The sequence below is a fragment of the Helianthus annuus genome, chromosome 7 (genome assembly GCF_002127325.2).
Source record: "Helianthus annuus cultivar XRQ/B chromosome 7, HanXRQr2.0-SUNRISE, whole genome shotgun sequence".
NCBI lineage: Eukaryota > Viridiplantae > Streptophyta > Magnoliopsida > Asterales > Asteraceae > Helianthus > Helianthus annuus.
In genome coordinates, this window is record NC_035439.2 from 112,334,663 (window position 1) to 112,353,270 (window position 18,608).

Genomic DNA, 18,608 nt, shown 5'->3' on the forward strand with positions numbered 1-18,608 from the left:
AAAACTAACTTTGTTAGGCTTAAAGGACAAAACATGCATGATATGAAAACATAAAGGACAAAACTCGTAAATTTTAAATATAAAGGACAGCGTCTGAAAATGGGTATAAAGGTAAAAGACAAACCTTGAAATTCACTCAATGTATTATTTAATAGTTTGTCTGTGTATAACCTCCATATGTGTAGGTTATGCATGTGTACATACATTACTTTTTTAAGTGTCATCTCACACAAAAACAAAAATAGTTTAATTTGTATCATACGAACAGAAACATGATTGTCTGGTGAATGTGAGAAATATCTACTTTGTCATTAAATTTAGTAACTTTCTTGCAAGCTAATTAACTGTTTCAAACGAAGATTCGACTTTATTCTTAAACGTTACAACAACCTTTATTTATTTAAAAATTTTACAAGAACAGGCATCAAACGTAAATTACAAGTAAAATTATTTTTCTTTAATACTATCAAGAGTGACATAAAACTACGGAAAAACTACTACTAGTTTAAAGGATGTGTATAAATAGTTATCAGAACTCAAAAGAATCTATTAAATATCAATCAATTTTTTAAACACGTTGGAACCTTTTTCAACTATGAAATTAATCAAGTTTTACTATTTCATAATCAAATTAACATTTTGCAAATAATGATTATAACTAGGATACGTATAATGGAGTATAATCAAATACACAATACTCTTTATCTAAGAAACGTGAGAAACAATCTTGACCATTGATCACATCAGTATAATAGATAGGATTGCTTCCTAACCTTCCTACCAAAACAACTTTTTTACAGTAATTCATGAAGGATATATAAAGATAGGGGGCTACTAAACGTACCCCCACTTGTTACTTTTTATACCCCCTTTCTATAAAATCACATTTAAACTTGTCATATTTACCCCCTAAACAAGTCATATTTTTTTGAAGTATTCTTTTTTGTTACAAAACAAATTCAAAAGTGTAAAAATATATTATAGACGTTTTAAAAAAATATTTATTTTTATGTTTATTTAGAAAAACCATATTTTTAAAAGGTTTTCAAATATTTTTTACACTCTCTCAAATAGTATTTTGATTATATTTTCTTTTATTGAACATCCTTACAAATTACTAATAACGTTTTTCATATAAAAACAAGATAAAAAAAAAATTTAATTTTATTTTTGAAAAAAGTCTACATTATATTTTTTCCTCGTCTAGTATTTTAAATGTCTTATATTTATTATTTTTAATATTTTAAAATGTTTTTTTTTTGAATGATTTGAAGTGGGTATCTGATGCGTGGTCGAAAACCGATGATTATTCGTAATTAATATTTGTGAATCAACCCTATCCATTTGTTTTGCTTTAGAAAAGTGTTCACTTCGATCCAAGTCTTAAACTGGTTTTAACTTGTTTATAACATATTCTTTACACTAATTAAATTTGAATTTATATAGATTGTTAATTTATAGTTTGATAAAATAAATTTAGTATCTATTGTTTATTTGTTCACTTACATAGATGGCATGTAAACGCTATTTTAAAAGAATTATTTTTTTACTTTTTTGATAAATAAAAATTGTTAATTATTTTATAAGCACGTCAAAAGTATTAAAAAATTATAAAAGTAAGATCTTTAAAATACAAACTAGACGAGGAAAAAACATAATATAGACTTTTTTCAAAATGAAAGTTCAAAACCTTTTTTATAATTTTTATAAGAAAAAATGTTATTATTTATTTGTAAATATGTTCAATAAAAAAACATAATCGAAATACTATTTGAGAAAGTGTCTTTAGAAACAATATATGAAAACTTTTAAAAAATATGATTTAAATAAAAATTAAAAAATAAATATTTAAAAAAACGTCAGTAATATTTTTTTACACTTTTGAATTTGTTTTATAACAAAAAGAATATTTTTTAAAATGATGATTTGTATAGGGGGTAAACAGTAAAAGTTTTTAATATGATTTTATAGGAAGGGGTATAAAAAGTAACAAGAAGGGGTATATTTAACCTACCCCTAAAGATATTATTATATAGATCCCATTCCTATACCAACTAAGATTTAGTAATAAAATATAATAATAACTTATTTAAATATAAACCAATCCAAGTAAAAAAAAAAAAAAACATAAGAAGAATATTAGTGGACTAATTCACACTTTACCATCAATCATCCACCCTTATCTCTCTTATCCACCCACACACACAACCGTATATAAATATATCCACCAGTCACCACCACCTCTTAATTACTCTTTTTCTACATTCTCATTCCTCCATCTTCAACCACCCATGGATCCCACCACCATCCCACCCCAAACCACCACCACCTCCGGTGGCGGCGACAACGACGGTCCAAAGGATCTCACCACCATCATCAAACGCAAACGTACCAAACGCCAAAGACCCACCAATATTCTCACTCTTTCTTCCACATCCTCCACCGCTTTCCACCCTTCACCGTCGTCATCTTCTGATTTTCCGGCCGGTAGCACCACCACGGAGGACGAAGATACCGCAAACTGCCTCATTCTTCTCTCTAGAGGCCAAAATATATACACCATGCAAACCAATAACATCGGGGAATCATCATCAGGATACAAGTTTAACAGCAAAAGATACATACAAACAACGTCCCACGAGGGTAACGGAATTTATGTCTACGAGTGCAAGACATGTAGCCGTACGTTTTCGTCGTTTCAAGCTCTGGGAGGCCATCGAGCTAGCCACAAGAAACATAACGAATTCGATAAGCGAAAATCACCTTATATTTCCGACGAAGATGAAGAACCTTCGCAACCGAGGAAGAACAACTATCCCTCATCATCACTCTCTCTTCAATTAAACCACACGAACAAATTTATAAGTTGCAAGGTTCACGAATGTTCAATATGCGGTGCGGAGTTTAATTCCGGACAAGCATTGGGAGGGCACATGAGGCGACACCGCGGTAATATTAATATGAATATCACCGCGGTGTCTGCTGCCGCAGATACTGGAACCAATACCACGTTGTCATTGGTTCCGTATACTGTGGTTGCATCCGTGGTGATGGATGATCATCGGGATTATCAAAAGTCAACGGATGATGGTTTATGCTTGAATTTGGATCTTAATCTGCCAGCACCGCCGGAAATATCTGTCGGTGTGTCAGATCAAGATCAACATGGGGAATCGAGCTTTAAATTTTCCACCAATCAGAACAAAAAACAGCCTACCGTTCATTTGTCTGCAACTCCAACATTAGTGGATTGTCACTACTGAAACAAAGGTGCAAAAGGATTATATTTTGTACTCAGATTAATTATTAATTGGTACACATTTAATCTTGTGGAGGTAAGATGTGAATTTGTTCATCATACCCACAAGTTACTAATTTTCTTTTCTTTTTTTTATTGTGGATCACATTCTTTTGATTATATGATCAATTGTTGATACTGGATACATTTGAACTTCTTTTATCAATTTCACTTGAATTTCCCTTTTTATTGATTTTTATTATTATTATTATTATTATTATTATTATTATTATTATTATTATTATTATTATTATTATTATTATTATTATTATTATTATTATTATTATTTTTGGGATTTTAAGTTTGTGTAAAGTGGCATTCTTTTCTTGTTCCCCTCTCTATTGGTTAACTTGTTTTTCAAGTGAGTAAAAGAGAGGTTGGCAAGGTATTAATGTCATTACCATCCTAATCAAAAAGTCAAAATGTATTATCCTCTTAAAATATGCATTAATATTGGTGTTACTTAGTCTAACAAGTAATAGCATTATTAATATTGTTAAAACCAAATTGAATCGCACCACTAACCTGTTCGGGTGGCTTGGATTGAACCGACAATGGTTGGGCTAGTCGGTTTTTGCCGAGTGACGTTTGAACTGGTTCGGTGGTTGGATGATCGGTGAACCAGTGGTTGGTTTGATGACCGGTTCAGTTTAAAAGATTATACATTATGTTTACCACAATTAATCTAATTAATTTATTGGCTTGGATGTTTTGTATATTTAAATGGTGTGTTTAGAAATATAATTTGGAATGCTTCTGTTAGCAGAAAAAAAAAAAAAAGTTGTATTTTTTTTATTCTGCAGAAACCTATATTTCTTTTAACGGCAAATTTGGATAAAAACACTTGAACAAAATAGTTAAATTTGTCAACAACACGTAATAGTTACATTGAATCATTTCAGAAGAAAAATTAGACATTTTATGTTAATCATATTTAAAACATAATATGTGTATGATAAAATTCATAATGTGATCCAACTTCACGTGTAAATCATGTGATTTCCTAGTGTCATGGTGTGACAATCATACATCTTTAAAAGGCTCATCACAAGACACCATGTTTAATCTGGCAAAAGTATACTATAATACCAATTTTGTGGCTTATGCTTCGATTCAGCTTGTTATATGTAAAGTTTGATCAAAAGCTCACCATCACATGTTTCATGCATATGACCAATTTGTAACGTTCGATCTTCAACTCGACTTTTCTTATTCAAATGGTCTCGAGTCAAGACACGATACCTACAATGTGATTTCCATAGGTTCATAGTTTGTATTATCTGTTAGATATTTTAGTGTAATCAGGATTGACTTGGTGATCAAAGTGAATAATAATACACATCAAGCAAGTTAGGAGATGCGGGAGTGCACTCTACGGGGGTCCGGGGGCAACGCCCCTGGAATCAGGGTCCAAGGGGCGGCAGCTTAAAACATGTGATAACTGCCTAATGGCAGTTAATCACCCCCTGGTTCAATTTTCTGATGGCAGTTAATCAGAAAATTATGGCATTTTTGTGGCAATTATGTTTAAATTTGAGATAACTGCCTGATGGCAGTTAATCACCCCCAACCCAGAAATTCGTAGATAAGTTTTGATCAGTCTTTTTCCTGGTTGAGGTAATTTTCGCATACACACATACCCTGGTTTAATTTCTCGAAAATCAAAGTTGTATCCGATTAAATTATTCGTGTGAACCACCGAAATAATTTGATATGAGAGTGACAACACGCCTCTCTGATCATCCGGTAATCTGAAAATTCCCCACATTATCAACTTTATATATTTGTATATGTGTAAAAGGGTTACTTATTTAATTTTTGACACATATTTGTACGAGTAATCAAGGAAAATGTGTATAGTAAGGCTATTAACAACGTAACCAACATGATTGTTAATTTTCGCCATATTTGAGATAGCGTGACATTTAACACATTGAATGTTCCTTGTGGGTTTGGTCTTGTCCCTAGGGTCGAGTGTACAATAACTTTAGAAGCAAGTTGAAAATAGTATTTTTCACATTTTAGATCATATTCTTACACAAAACTGCAACTTTGCAGCCCATGAGTGTAAAGCCGAGCCGACATCTTGGGTTTTCATAATTTACCTGATTTAATTAATTGATAACAACTCGTTTTATTAGACGAGCTTACGTGAAATAGAGCGTCTATTGTAGATTAATCAAATTGGAGATGAAGATATATGTGTGTGATAGTATCCGATGATAAGTATTTAATTTCGAGTTTATACTTAAAAAATAGAAATAGCGTGACGTCATTTTGCTAACATATATGTTTTGAAAATGAGCTGCCATCCGGATCAGTAGCACACTAGGTTAATCGGTCGTAAAAAAACATTGGTTGGCCGACAAAGGAAAGATAAGCATCGACAATTTTCCACTGATTTTTTTTTTTTTTTTTTGTGATTTCCAACACTTTTGCCTTGTTTGTTCAAAATCAGTCTGTTCATATGTGCATGGTCCATTAACTCATAAGCCAATAGCTTTAACGAACCCTAGTTTAACCAGTTTAACGATTCCGATTCAAATATAAAAGCAATGTCAATACTAAATTAGTAAATTAGTTTTTGCGAGTAAAAAAAAAAAAAAGCCTACCACGTGTCCATGTTATTTTAATTCCAACATGTATGATTTTTTATTTTATTTTTGACAAAAAAAAAATCATACATGTGAGTCATTTGTAGTTGTGACTTGTGAGTTGTGAGCAATGTCAAACAGGATGGGCTCATGGACCTAGACAGCTAGGCCCATGGAGTGAGAACGTCATTGCAGTAGTTTGAACTTTGAACCCGAGATGCAGAAAGCCCGGTCTCCGAAGGGCCCGATTCCAATTTACTTAGCAAAGTCAGGGCCCGAGTCTGTTAAAGCAAGATTCCTGAATATGGGCCTAATGTGGGCCTGTTCGAACCACAAATGTTTATTGTGAAAATTTATAAATTCATGTATTGTGAAAATCTAAGGCAATTTTTTGAGTTTTTTTAATCTCATTTTTCTATGCTAATAAATGAAAATTCTTTTTGGCCACGTGTGGTGTCTTATTTTCATATTTATCTCTTATATTAAATAATAATAATTTATACAAAATATTAGATAAGAATAAAAATATTTATTTTTCTATAAATAATTTTAAACAAAAAATTTGATAAGGATTAACGTTTGTTTTTATTATGATCACTAGTATTAAACCCCTGCGTTCTAGTGGTTGTAATAAAACAGTGTTAAGTAGTAGCATACTATACCATGACCACCAACACCGAAAAAGCTTGTAAAAACAAAATAAATAAAAACGAGAAAAAATAACGCCGAGCGAAAAGCAGACGTAAAATCTTTGAATCACGCACGCTCGTTGCTGAGAAATTAAATCGAAACTTAAAACATAGAAAAAAACAACTAAGTCCATCCAGGACCCACGTATTGGACGACTACGTAGTAGTAGTAGTAGTAGTAGTGGTAGTAGTGGTAGTAGTAGTCGTCGTCGTCGTAGTAGCAGTTAAAAAAATAGCTAAGAATAAATATTTGTTAGTAGGTTACACGAGATCGAAGAGGGTCACTTAGCTGTACGCCAATTCTTACGAACGCCGACTAAGGATTTCCAATAGGTGTTTAATTTTTTTTTATTAAGACATGTTTATATGCATGATTATTCTAACCTTTACGATGTATCATAATTAATATGCAACGCATACATGGAGTGAAGCTAAAGTGACAAGTTTCTGATCGGATCAGAAGACATTTTGTAAATGATATTATTAAGATCAACAAACACTCTTAAATAATATAAATTACTTTGAGTAACCCTTGTAAACGGGAACTTAAACTAGTATTTTATATAGTAATATGGTGTTCAAATCTTCTATCTACTATAATAAAAGAAACCAACTTTGGGACACGTGTCACTCAATGAGGGCTCCTTTAATTAAATGGGTATTGAGTTATGAAATCGGGTCATACGGTATGAATCCATAACCCACATCTCATTCTACTTGACCCGTATTACATTTGATTCTTAGATCCACACATCATAACCCTCTCTTCTCACAAACCCTAGCAAAATCACAGTCGTCGTCTACATGTTTTCACCCAAATCTCCCAATGGTGGTTGTCCTACAATCCATCAATCTTGCACGCTAGAAACCTAACCAATTCTCTTCCCCAATCGGTGCTTTCTGATCGTCGACACTAGACAGTAATGTAAGTTGTACTCAACCTTAATTATTATAATGTTGTATGTGATAGAGTAGTGATTAGAGGGAGGAATTTAAACCGGCAATGATGATGGTTATGAGGTTCTAATTCCAAAGGTAAGTGGCTTTACCTATGTATCATGTTAATTTATCTGGGAACTTCATATTATTCTTAGATAAAACCTGGAATTTACATATTAGTTGTTTTGTGTTGATGATGATCATGATTGACTGTGAGTTATAGATTATGAATATCATCCATGATTATCAAATTTCTGCATTTAATGGTTGGTTATTAATGCAAGTTAACACAAATGTGGTTCGGTTACTTAAATATTTTTTTTGGGGGTGTGTGGCTGATTCGTACCCCATCTCCGGCACTACATTTTTAACTAGAAGTGAAAGTTAGCCATTATTATAAGGGGAATTGGCCTGTAATAATCCTACCTAGACCTTATTGGCCATTAATAATCCTACCTCAGAATATTCCCCCCACTAGTCCCACCTTTCACCGATTTTTCCTACAATGGTCCCCCGTTAAAAAAACTTAACGGAGTTAAGTTTTTTTCCAAATTGCAAACAGATTTTTTAGGGCTTTTGATCAGAACGATGATACGAGTCTATTGATGTAAAACTTACTTCGAAATGGTGCTCCAAGTGACTTGATTTTGGTTAATTGGAAATTTAAACACCCGAATTGAAGCGTCGTTTTCATCGTTTGGAGCACCGTTTTGAGGCAAGTTTTACATCAATGGACTCGTATCGTCGTTCTAATCAAAAGCCCTAAAAAATCTGTTTGTAATTTGGAAAAAAGCTTAACTCCGTTAAATTTTTTTAACGGGGGACCATTGTAGGAAAAATATGTGAAAGGTGGGAATGGTGGGGGGAATATTCTGAGGTGGGATTATTAATGGCCAATAAGGTCTAGGTGGGATTATTACAGGCCAATTTCCCTTATTATAAAGAAGATGATATCGGCTATTGATCCAAGTTGACTAAAATAGAACATACCCACCCCGAATCTTTAATGAGAGTGTATGTAAATTTAAGTTGAACACAGATTGATCATAAAGGGCGGTTTGCTTTAAAAGACCAAAGGGAGTATTCCCAATGTAAAACCGAAAACAAATTCTAGAAAACTAAGTTGAATTAGATTGGGACATATATATTAGTGGTAAGTGTCACTCCTCGCTATTATTTTGCCCAAAAAGTGTTGGGGAAATTTCGGAAACCGGACGATCAGAGAGGCATGTAATCACTCTCAGATCAAATTATTTCAGTGGTTCACCCGAATAATTTAATCGGATACAACTATGATTTCGAGAAATTGAACCTGAGTATGTGTTTTTGCATGAATTCACGAACCAGAGAGAAAAAAAAAATTGTGGCCAAAAACTGAAAAACGAATTTTGGGGGTTTCTTGCAGATAACTGCCAGCCTCTGGCAGTTATTTTCGAATTTTAGTAAATTGCATTAAAACTGCCTTGAAATTTTGTCTGAAAATTTATCATAAATTTGCACAAATTTTATTTTCTAAGGCATTTTTTATAAAGCAATTGGACCCTGCCCCTTGGACCCCGCCAGGGGCGCTGCCCCCTTGGAACCCCCGTAGAGTACGGGCTCCGCCCGTACACTTCGAATAATAATAACTCAAACAAGCATGCACTCCCGCACCTCCTAACTTGCTTGATGTGTATTATTATTCGCTTTGATCACGAAGTCAATCCCGATTACACTAAAATATCTAACATTCCTCCCCCATTTTAGCGTAATCCTTGATTAACTTAAACAAATTCACAACAAATCAAACTTATGCATAAATGAAATATCGCGACGATTGAATTTCACATTAGTATATTACACATTCCAAATATTCGAATATAGGGGTGTCGCTAAGGATTGAACCCTTTCTATTCAGTGAATACATGAAGATAATATACACACAAGTTTACATACTCTAATGTTCTTTCTTGACACTATTTTTACTAGCCTGTGTCCCATCCTTCAATGAACATATCAAAGCCAAGTCCTAGCTTCTTGAAGCGGCTAAACTTCATCCTCATATAGGTAGCTCTTTATTCTTGCACCTGCATATGCAATTTTTCAAAGAACTATTAAGAAGAAAACCTTCAACCTCCTTTAACTTGCAGGTCTGAACACATACCTTGGGTTGATGCTACTAATGTGTTCCAATTTCTAGATGTTAAGCTTTCCACATTGAATTCAGCACCTAATGTCATATTAGGTGGGAATTGGGTATCTTAACACGAGAAATCTCAGGTGGACTTTAATCCCATCCTTACAGCCGCCTTGTGCACAAGATCTCTATATAACTCTTTGGTTAAGTGGTCGGCTAAATTCTGTTGAGTTCTCATAAACTCCAATGATATCACCCCTTGCGTGATGAGCTCACGAATCATGCTGTGTCTAACACCTAAGTGTCTAGACTTCCCATTATACACTTGGCTATAGGCCTTAGCCAAGGTAGCAGCACTATCACATCTAATAGATATTGGTGATATAGGTTTAGGCCACAATGGAATCTCATAAATCAAGTTTGTTAGCCACTCAGCTTCTTTGCCAGCTGCGGCTAATGCTACAAACTCACACTCCATTATCGAATCAGTTATGCAAGTCTGTTTCTTAGATGCCCAAGATATGGCACCTCCTCCGAGCAGAAAAGTCCATCCACTCGTGGAAGAATGATCTTCCTTGTTTTTAATCCAGCTTGCATCAGAATAACCTTCTAAAACCGAAGGAAATCCAGTATACATCAAACCATATTTCATGGTTCCTTTCAAGTACCTAAATACTCGATTCATTGCTTGCCAATGACTTGCACCTGGATTGCTAGTATACCTACTAAGCTTTCGAACAGCATAAGCTATATCTGGTCTAGTGCTAATCATGGCATACATGAGCGATCCAATGGCCCTTGAATATTCAAGTTGGCTTACAGCTACACCTTCATTAGGGTGATAGCTTAAAAGCAGGATCCATTGGAGTGCTAACAGGAGAACTATCATGAAAATTGAACTTTTTCAATATCTTCTCAATATAATGAGATTGAGAGATAGATATGCCATTGTTCTCCCGTTTGATCCTTATACCAAGGATCACTTCCGCCTCCCCCAAGTCTTTCATATCAAAACAAGACGACAAAAATTTCTTTGTTTCATCAACTTGATCCTGGTCAGTACCGAAGATCAACATGTCATCTACATATAGACAAATTATGACTCCTTTCCTAGAATCATCAAATTTGCTATATACACACTTGTCTGCTTGGTTTAATACAAAACCATTAGACAAAACCACTTCATCAAACTTTTGATGCCACTGTTTTGGTGCTTGCTTTAAGCCATATAATGACTTGACTAGCTTACACACCTTATGCTCATTGCCAGGCATAACAAAACCCTCTGGTTGTTTCATATATATCTCCTCATCCAAATCACCATTTAGGAAAGCAGTTTTCACATCCATTTGGTGAATTACAAGATTGTGTATTGTAGCCAAGGCAACCAACAATCTAATAGTGGATATTCTTGCTACAGGAGCATATGTATCAAAGTAGTCAATTCCTTCCTTTTGTCTAAAGCCTTGGATAACCAATCGGGCTTTAAACTTTTCAATTAAACCATCTACTTTCATCTTCTTCTTGAAGATCCATTTACAACCAAGTGGTTTACATCCAGGGGGTAGATCAGACAGTTTCCAAGTGTTATTCTGCATAATAGAGTCCATCTCATCATTTATAGCTTCTTTCCAGAAAGCTACATCTCGAGATGCCATGGCTTCACTATAGGTTTTAGGATCTTCCTCAATATTGAAGCAATATTGATATTGAATTTTAATTTCATCTCTAGATCCTTCAACCAAATATAGCTGAAAATCATCACCAAATGATTTAGCTTTTCTTGCTCTACCACTCCTCCTAAGTTCCGGAGGAGTATTAATCACTTCATCAGCCACGTGAGAGTTACTATAGCTTGCAACCATGTCTCTAGGCCTAGGCATTGAAAAGAATCTATTCTCATCATACTCTGCAGTTCTTGCCTCAATAACCGTATGCACTGACACGTAGTTCTATAACATAGAACCTGTGAGCAAATGAATGCTCCGCATACCCAATGAAAATGCAGTCAATACCTCTTTCCCCTATGTTCCTTATTTTAGGATCAGTGAGCCTCACCACGGCTCTACAACCCCAAACTCTCAGCTTATGCAGCTCGGGTGGTTTTTTATACCAAAGCTCAAAAGGGGTGTTCTTGTTCCTTTTATTTGGAACCCTATTTAGCAAATGGCAGGCTGTCAACATAGCCTCACCCCAAAAGCCCTCACTTAGGCCCGAATAGGACAACATGGTATTAACCATTTCCTTTAAAGTCCTATTTTTCCTTTCCGCCACACCATTTTGTTCCGGTGTGTAAGGAGCTGTGGTATGGTGTATTATTCCAGTAGATTGGAAATACAACGGATCAAAATACTCACCACCTCTGTTCGTATGTAGACCCACTCCGATGAAGCTCTACTTCTTGTTTATAGATCTTAAACTTTTCAAGAGCTTCATCCTTAGCATGCAACAAATAAACGTAACAAAATCTAGTAGCATCATCTATAAATGTTACTACATATTTTTTATTACCTAGAGATGGTGTAGCATGAAAATCACATAGATCACTATGTATCAAATCTAACACTTTAGTTTCCCTATGAACATGTTGCATGAAAGGCTTTTTGGTTATCTTATTCAACTTGCAAACATGGCATTTATCATTGTTTATGTTAATAGGCGGAATTAAGCTCATTTTAGACATTTCTTTAACTCTTTTATAATGTACATGTCCTAGTCTAGCATGCCATAATTCCGATTCAGTCAAGTTGTTTCTACTACTAGTTGAAGCTATGCAGTTTGCATTACTAGTTGAAGGTACATCATTAACATTACTAGTTGAAGCAACACAAACAAATTCATTCATGAACGAGACATCAACATTCAACATAAACATACCATTACATAGATAACCGAAACCAACAAAGGTACCATGTCTTGACAAGATATACTTGTCACTTTCCAATACTTGTTTGTACCCACAATTATTCAACACAATGCCACTTAACAGATTCTTTCGAATTCCGGGCACATACAAAACATTGTTAAAAAGTAAACATTTTCCAGAAGTAAAAACAAGATTCACAGTTCCTATTCCTTTGATTGGTTCAGTTGCAACGTTCCCCATCTTTATGATAGACCCATCTTCGATTGGTTGAAAGTCTTTAAACCAACGAAGATCCTTGCATACATGACTTGTTGCACCCGAATCAACCCACCAAGCAATGTCATCATCCTGCACATAAAATGCCTCAGAAATTAGTGACACATAATTCTAAACCGAATTATTAAATTGTACTAACTTTTGACCTTGCTTGCCCGGGTCCTTGGACCCGCTAGAACCAGTCTCTTGCTTGTCCTTTGAACCAGACTTCTTGTTTTTCTTCATCATCTTACAGTCCTTCTTAAAGTGACCAACCTTACCACATTTCCAGCAAGGGTAATTCGGCTTTTTGTTTGAACCCGAATTGTTGTTTCCTTGAAACTTGCGTTTCCCTTTGAACTTACTGTTTCCTTTGGACGATTCACCCGTTTCAACCATGTTCACAGAACTTGATCCAGCCCGTTTCTTACCATCATTGACCAACACATTTTCCTGTGCTCTCAAGCCTTCTTCAATTCTGAAGTGGCTTCCAAGTTCAACCAAAGTTAACTCTCCTTTCTGATGTTTCAGATTATGTTTAACATCTCTCCAGGAAGGAGGTAACTTGTCAATGATACTTGAAACAGAGATGGATTCATCCATCTTCATATCATGGTGGGCAAACTGCCCCAGAATTCATAGCAATTCATGATATTGTTCCATCACAGGCCGTTCATCAACCATTCTGTAATTATTGAAATTACTGACAAGAAACTTCTTACTAGAAGAATCTTCTGCCATGTATTTGGCTTCCAACGTGTCCCACAGTAACTTTGCAGTTTCAACATTTTGATAAACATCAAATAAGGGATCAGACATACCGTTCAGGATGTGGCCAAGACAGATATAATTGTCGTTCTCCCACTTCGACCTCTTCCTGATTTGCTCCAGATTTCCCTCCTCCTGTATCTCCGGGATTGGAGTAGTCAACACGTACACAACCTTCAACGAAGTCAGAAGAAAATGCATCTTCTTCTGCCATCTTCGGAAGTCCACCCCTTCGAACTTCTCCAGTTTGTTCTCCTTGATTATCATATCCTTCATCGATCCGTTTGCCATCTTCACAGAAATTAATTTGATCTTTGTTAGGGAAATTTCGGAAACCGGACGATAAGAGAGGCGTGTAATCACTCTCAGATCAAATTATTTCGGTGGTTCACCCGAATAATTTAATCGGATACAACTCTGATTTCGAGAAATTGAACCTGAGTATGTGTTTTTGCGTGAATTCACGAACCAGAGAGAAAAAAAATTGTGACCAAAAACTGAAAAACGAATTTTGGGGGTTTCTTGCAGATAACTGCCTCTGGCAGTTATTTTCGAATTTTAGTAAATTGCATTAAAACTGCCTTGAAATTGTCTGAAAATTTATCATAAATTTTCACAAATTTTATTTTCTAAGGCATTTTTTATAAAGCAATTGGACCCTGCCCTGGCTGTGTTTCTGAGCTTTTAATAAATGAAGGATATCAAGGCTAAAACTGAATAATGGAAACAAAGATGAAGAGGTTCTGCCCTGGCTGTGTTTCTGAGCTTCAACAACAGAGGCGGGGTTCCAAAAGTTCCGATCAAAAGTCGTAAATGCTGCTTCTTGTGGATTCCAATCATTTCTACAACTGTGGATTCAATATTTCCGTTCAAACCTCGGGTCGTAAAAACACTGTCTTCAATCAACGACCAAGATTCATGTCAAAGTAGTCTTGTTTCAAAGATGTGAAGAAAATATTTGCCACACCTGTGATGTGATCTGAAAAACTGTTGTACTGCAGTCATAGTTTTAAAAAACGCTCGAGGCGTCCGTTTTGAGGCGCGCCTCAAGGCGGATTGGTGATAAATCGTACATGAGGCGGCGCCTCAGTGCCGGTTATTATATGCACGCCTCAGTGGTACGAGGCGGACGTTTTGTTTCGAGGCGGAACGGTAAATCAGAGGCGTACGGTTTATAGGCGGGATAAATTAGGGTTTTTTGGGCTGGATAAAGATGTACGATGCTTGTAACTATGCGCAATCAAGAAAAAATAGGGTAGAATAGAGATGGAGACATACCTTATAGCGATGGAGAGTACCAAGAAAATTAGGGTAGAAGTAGAACAAAGGAAGTTGATGACGGCGATAAAAGAGATAAAAGAGTGATGCTAGGGTTACTGAAGAAAATAACTACACCTTTATTTATTTCATTTACAAAAACTTACATAAACACCCTTAAACATTAAACTTTTATCATATTCAACCCAAAACTATTCTCACAAGTCTATTTACATTAGGAAAGTTCTGTATTTTATGTTGGTATTTTATTTTTTAAAAGATATATAATTTTTATATTATTTTTTTAATTCCGCCTCGGGCTTACGCCTCGGTTCGTCTCGAGGCTTACGCCTCGTGAGGCGAAGGGAAAACGCCTCGAAACTCGTTTCCGTTTTTTTAAACCTTGACTGCAGTGATAGGTTTTTTCAAGATCTGATGGGCGATTGTTTTCTAGTGAGAGAAAACCACCGCCGTGCCACGTTGCCGGCCTTTTTTGAGGATCTGATGGGCGGAAGTGGTGGGTTCTTTAGAGGACATGCGTAACACCACCGCCATGCCACGCTGCCGTCGTGGCTCCACCACCAAAGGTGGTGGCCGGTTGTTTTCTAGAGAGAGACATGAGAGAGAAGGTTATAAGGTTTTGTGTTGGGTGGCTATGAAAGTGAGAGAAAAAAAGAAGACATTTTTAAATATACTTGTAAATTTACTAATCTATCCTCATGTGCTTTGTGCAAAGCACATGTCACAATTAACTGAAATTTTTAACCTGGTTAGTGTTAAAGGACATACAGTGTAATGAGTTTTCCAAATAAAGGATTGTGACTGTAATTAATGAAGTTAAAGGGCATCTATTGCAATCCGATACAAACATAAAGGACGAAAATTGTAATTTGCCCCAATTTATATGTTTTGATATTTGATATGTATATGGATATCATATGATCGAAGTTTATTATGCCATTGGACGTTGTAGTATGCTATTTGATGATGAATTGTTATACGTTTGAGATCTGGTATGAATGTAGGTAGTTTAGTTGGTTCATTTTTTAGGTTAAGATTAGGATCGCTTCGTTGTTGTATTATATGATTTTCTAAAGAAAGATATATGCATATTGATATTAGGAATTTTTTAGACACCACCAGTACCATTTGTAGCCGATCTCGCACGCTGAGTACGATTTAAATCACAATTTTTTTTTATTGAAAATCAATCGTTTGAGTTTATATTTAAAGTTGATTAGATGGTTAATTCTTTTAATGTTGGTTCTTGAGTAGTAGACAAATACATACTTGCATATTCAAGCTCATGAAAAATAATATTGGCTGGCTCCACCGTCCACCACATAAATCGTCAGCCAAACTGTTATACTAGGTATTAGATGACACTTTTTATAATTATTGTACACATTTATATATTCTTCATTCTTTAAGGTTCTTATTGTAAATTATGTATCTATAAATTGTACTCATCTATTATGTAATGATCATTCGATTTCCTCAGTTTAATATGGTATCAGCCATCCTTGTGATTGGTTGAGTTTCTCCCACACCTCCCATCTTTCTTTCCCTTCACCTTCTGCCTTATCACGTTCTTTCTTCGATTCTTTGCTCTTTCTTCTCTATCATGGCTGCTTCTTCTTCATCAATCAATATTCCCATGAACAACATTGCACCCATGATTACACTAAAACTCTCATCCTCCAACTACCTATATTGGCGACTTCAGATGTTACCTCTCCTATCCATTCAGGACCTTCTGTCTCATGTCGACGGAACCAAAACCGCACCCCCTACAACCATCACTTCTAGTGAAAAGACGGTTGACAACCCCGAATTTTCGACGTGGCTTCAAGAAGAACATAAAACTATCATTCTCCTCAATGCCTCTCTTACGGAAGAAGCCCTCTCGGTAATTGTTGGATTAACCTCGGCTCGTGAAATATGGCTCGCTCTTGAAGCCGCGTTTTGCAACGCATCCGTTGAGCGTGTGCAACATTTACGAGACAACCTTCGCCTAACTCAAAAAGGAGACAAAACGGTCTCCGAGTTCGGGCGCGCTTTCAAGGCAATCTGTGACCAACTTAGTGCAATTGGACATCCGGTCGACCCAATGGATCAACTCCATTGGTTCCTATGCGGCCTTGGCCCCGCTTTTGAAACCTTTTCGACATCAGTTCGGTCTATTCGCCCCCTACCAGCCTTTCCCGACTTACTTGCTCGTGCTGAAAGTCACAAGTTGTTTGTAAAAGCTCTCCATGGAACACAAACACCTTCTGTTGCTTTTACGGCACATACTCAACAACATCGCCCAAACCGCCCACATACCCCTCGTGGCCCAACAAACTCTTCAGCCAAATCCAGGCCCAATTGCTACCAACAAACCCACAACAGTTTCCGTGGACTGTCTCGCTCCTCTACCTCTTCACAAAATCGCAATCGCCGCCCTCCCACATGTCAACTTTGTCGCACTCCAGGGCATTATGCAAATCAGTGCTCAAAACTTGCAAGCATTGCCACTTCTGCTACATCATACATCATCTGAGGAAGAACTTGCACAAGCTTTCCATGCACAATGTCACGTTAATACCAACATACCCGACTGGACTTGTGATACAGGTGCGTCCGATCATATGCTTCCTAATAATAATGGTATGACAAATTCTTGTCCCACCCAAGGTAACAAAAGGGTTTATTTTGGTAATGGCCAGTCACTTCCCATATCTCATACTGGTAATGCTAAATTACTTGGTTCCCTTGATTTAAAAAATGTTTTAGTGGTGCCTCATCTTACCAAGAATCTCCTTTCGGTAAGCAAATTAACTGAGGACAATTTTGTTGATGTCTTGTTCTCACATCCTTACTTTTATATTCAGGATCGCCTAACCAAGCAAGTCCTAGCCCGGGGTTGCCGTAAAGACGGCCTCTATGTCCTCCATAATACACATGAAGCATTGGTCACCTCCTCGTCGTGCCCGAAAGCATCTTATGAAATATGGCATTCCCGTCTTGGGCATGTCAATTTTGATACTATTAATATGTTAAAAAAAAACATGGTCATTTGTCTTTTACTTCCATTTTACCTAAACCGGGACTTTGCTCCCCATGTGAGGTAGCTAAATCTAAACGGCTACCTTTTGTTACCAATAATAAACGTGCATCCGTACCACTTGAATTAATCCATTATGATTTGTGGGGCCCTTCCCCGGTAAAATCGGTTGGTAACTTTTTATATTATGTGACGTTTATTGATGACTTCTCCCGGTTTACTTGGTTATATCCCCTACACGCCAAGTCCGAATTTTTTGATGCTTTATCTATCTTCGTTCCCTTTGTTCAAACCCACTTTTCTACTAAAATAAAAACCTTTCAAAGTGATGGAGGAACTGAATTTACTAACCATAAGGTTCGATTATTATTTGAGAAAAATGGCACGTTCCATCGTATGTCATGTCAATATAAGCCACAACAAAATGGAAGAGTCGAGAGGAAACATCGACACATTGTCGAAACCGGGCTAGCCATGCTGTTTAATGCTAAATTATCCTCAACTTTTTGGGTTGAGGCTTTCTCATCGGCAGATTATTTAATTAATCGCTTACCGACCCCTATCCTTGGAAAAAAATCTCCGTTTGAAATTCTATATAACCAAGCACCTACATATGCTTCCCTTCGTGCTTTTGGTGTCGTGTATACCCTTTCTTACGAGACTATGCCCCAAATAAACTTGCACCAAGGAGTATACCATGTATCTTTCTTGGATATTGTTTCAAATTTAAGGGGTATCGATGCCTAGATCCCTCCACATCTCGTATGTATGTCACACGGC

General features: G+C 36.1%; 1 protein-coding gene across 1 annotated transcript; it reads left to right on the forward strand.

Annotated features, from left to right (window-relative positions):
- The first annotated feature begins 2,254 nt into the window (after positions 1–2,254).
- On the forward strand, positions 2,255–3,464 carry LOC110917726 (zinc finger protein ZAT5). The gene has a single exon (XM_022162184.2). It carries the CDS (start codon positions 2,292–2,294, stop codon positions 3,261–3,263), a length of 972 nt encoding a protein of 323 aa, XP_022017876.1. The 5' UTR covers positions 2,255–2,291; the 3' UTR covers positions 3,264–3,464.
- Positions 3,465–18,608: the final 15,144 nt, after the last annotated feature.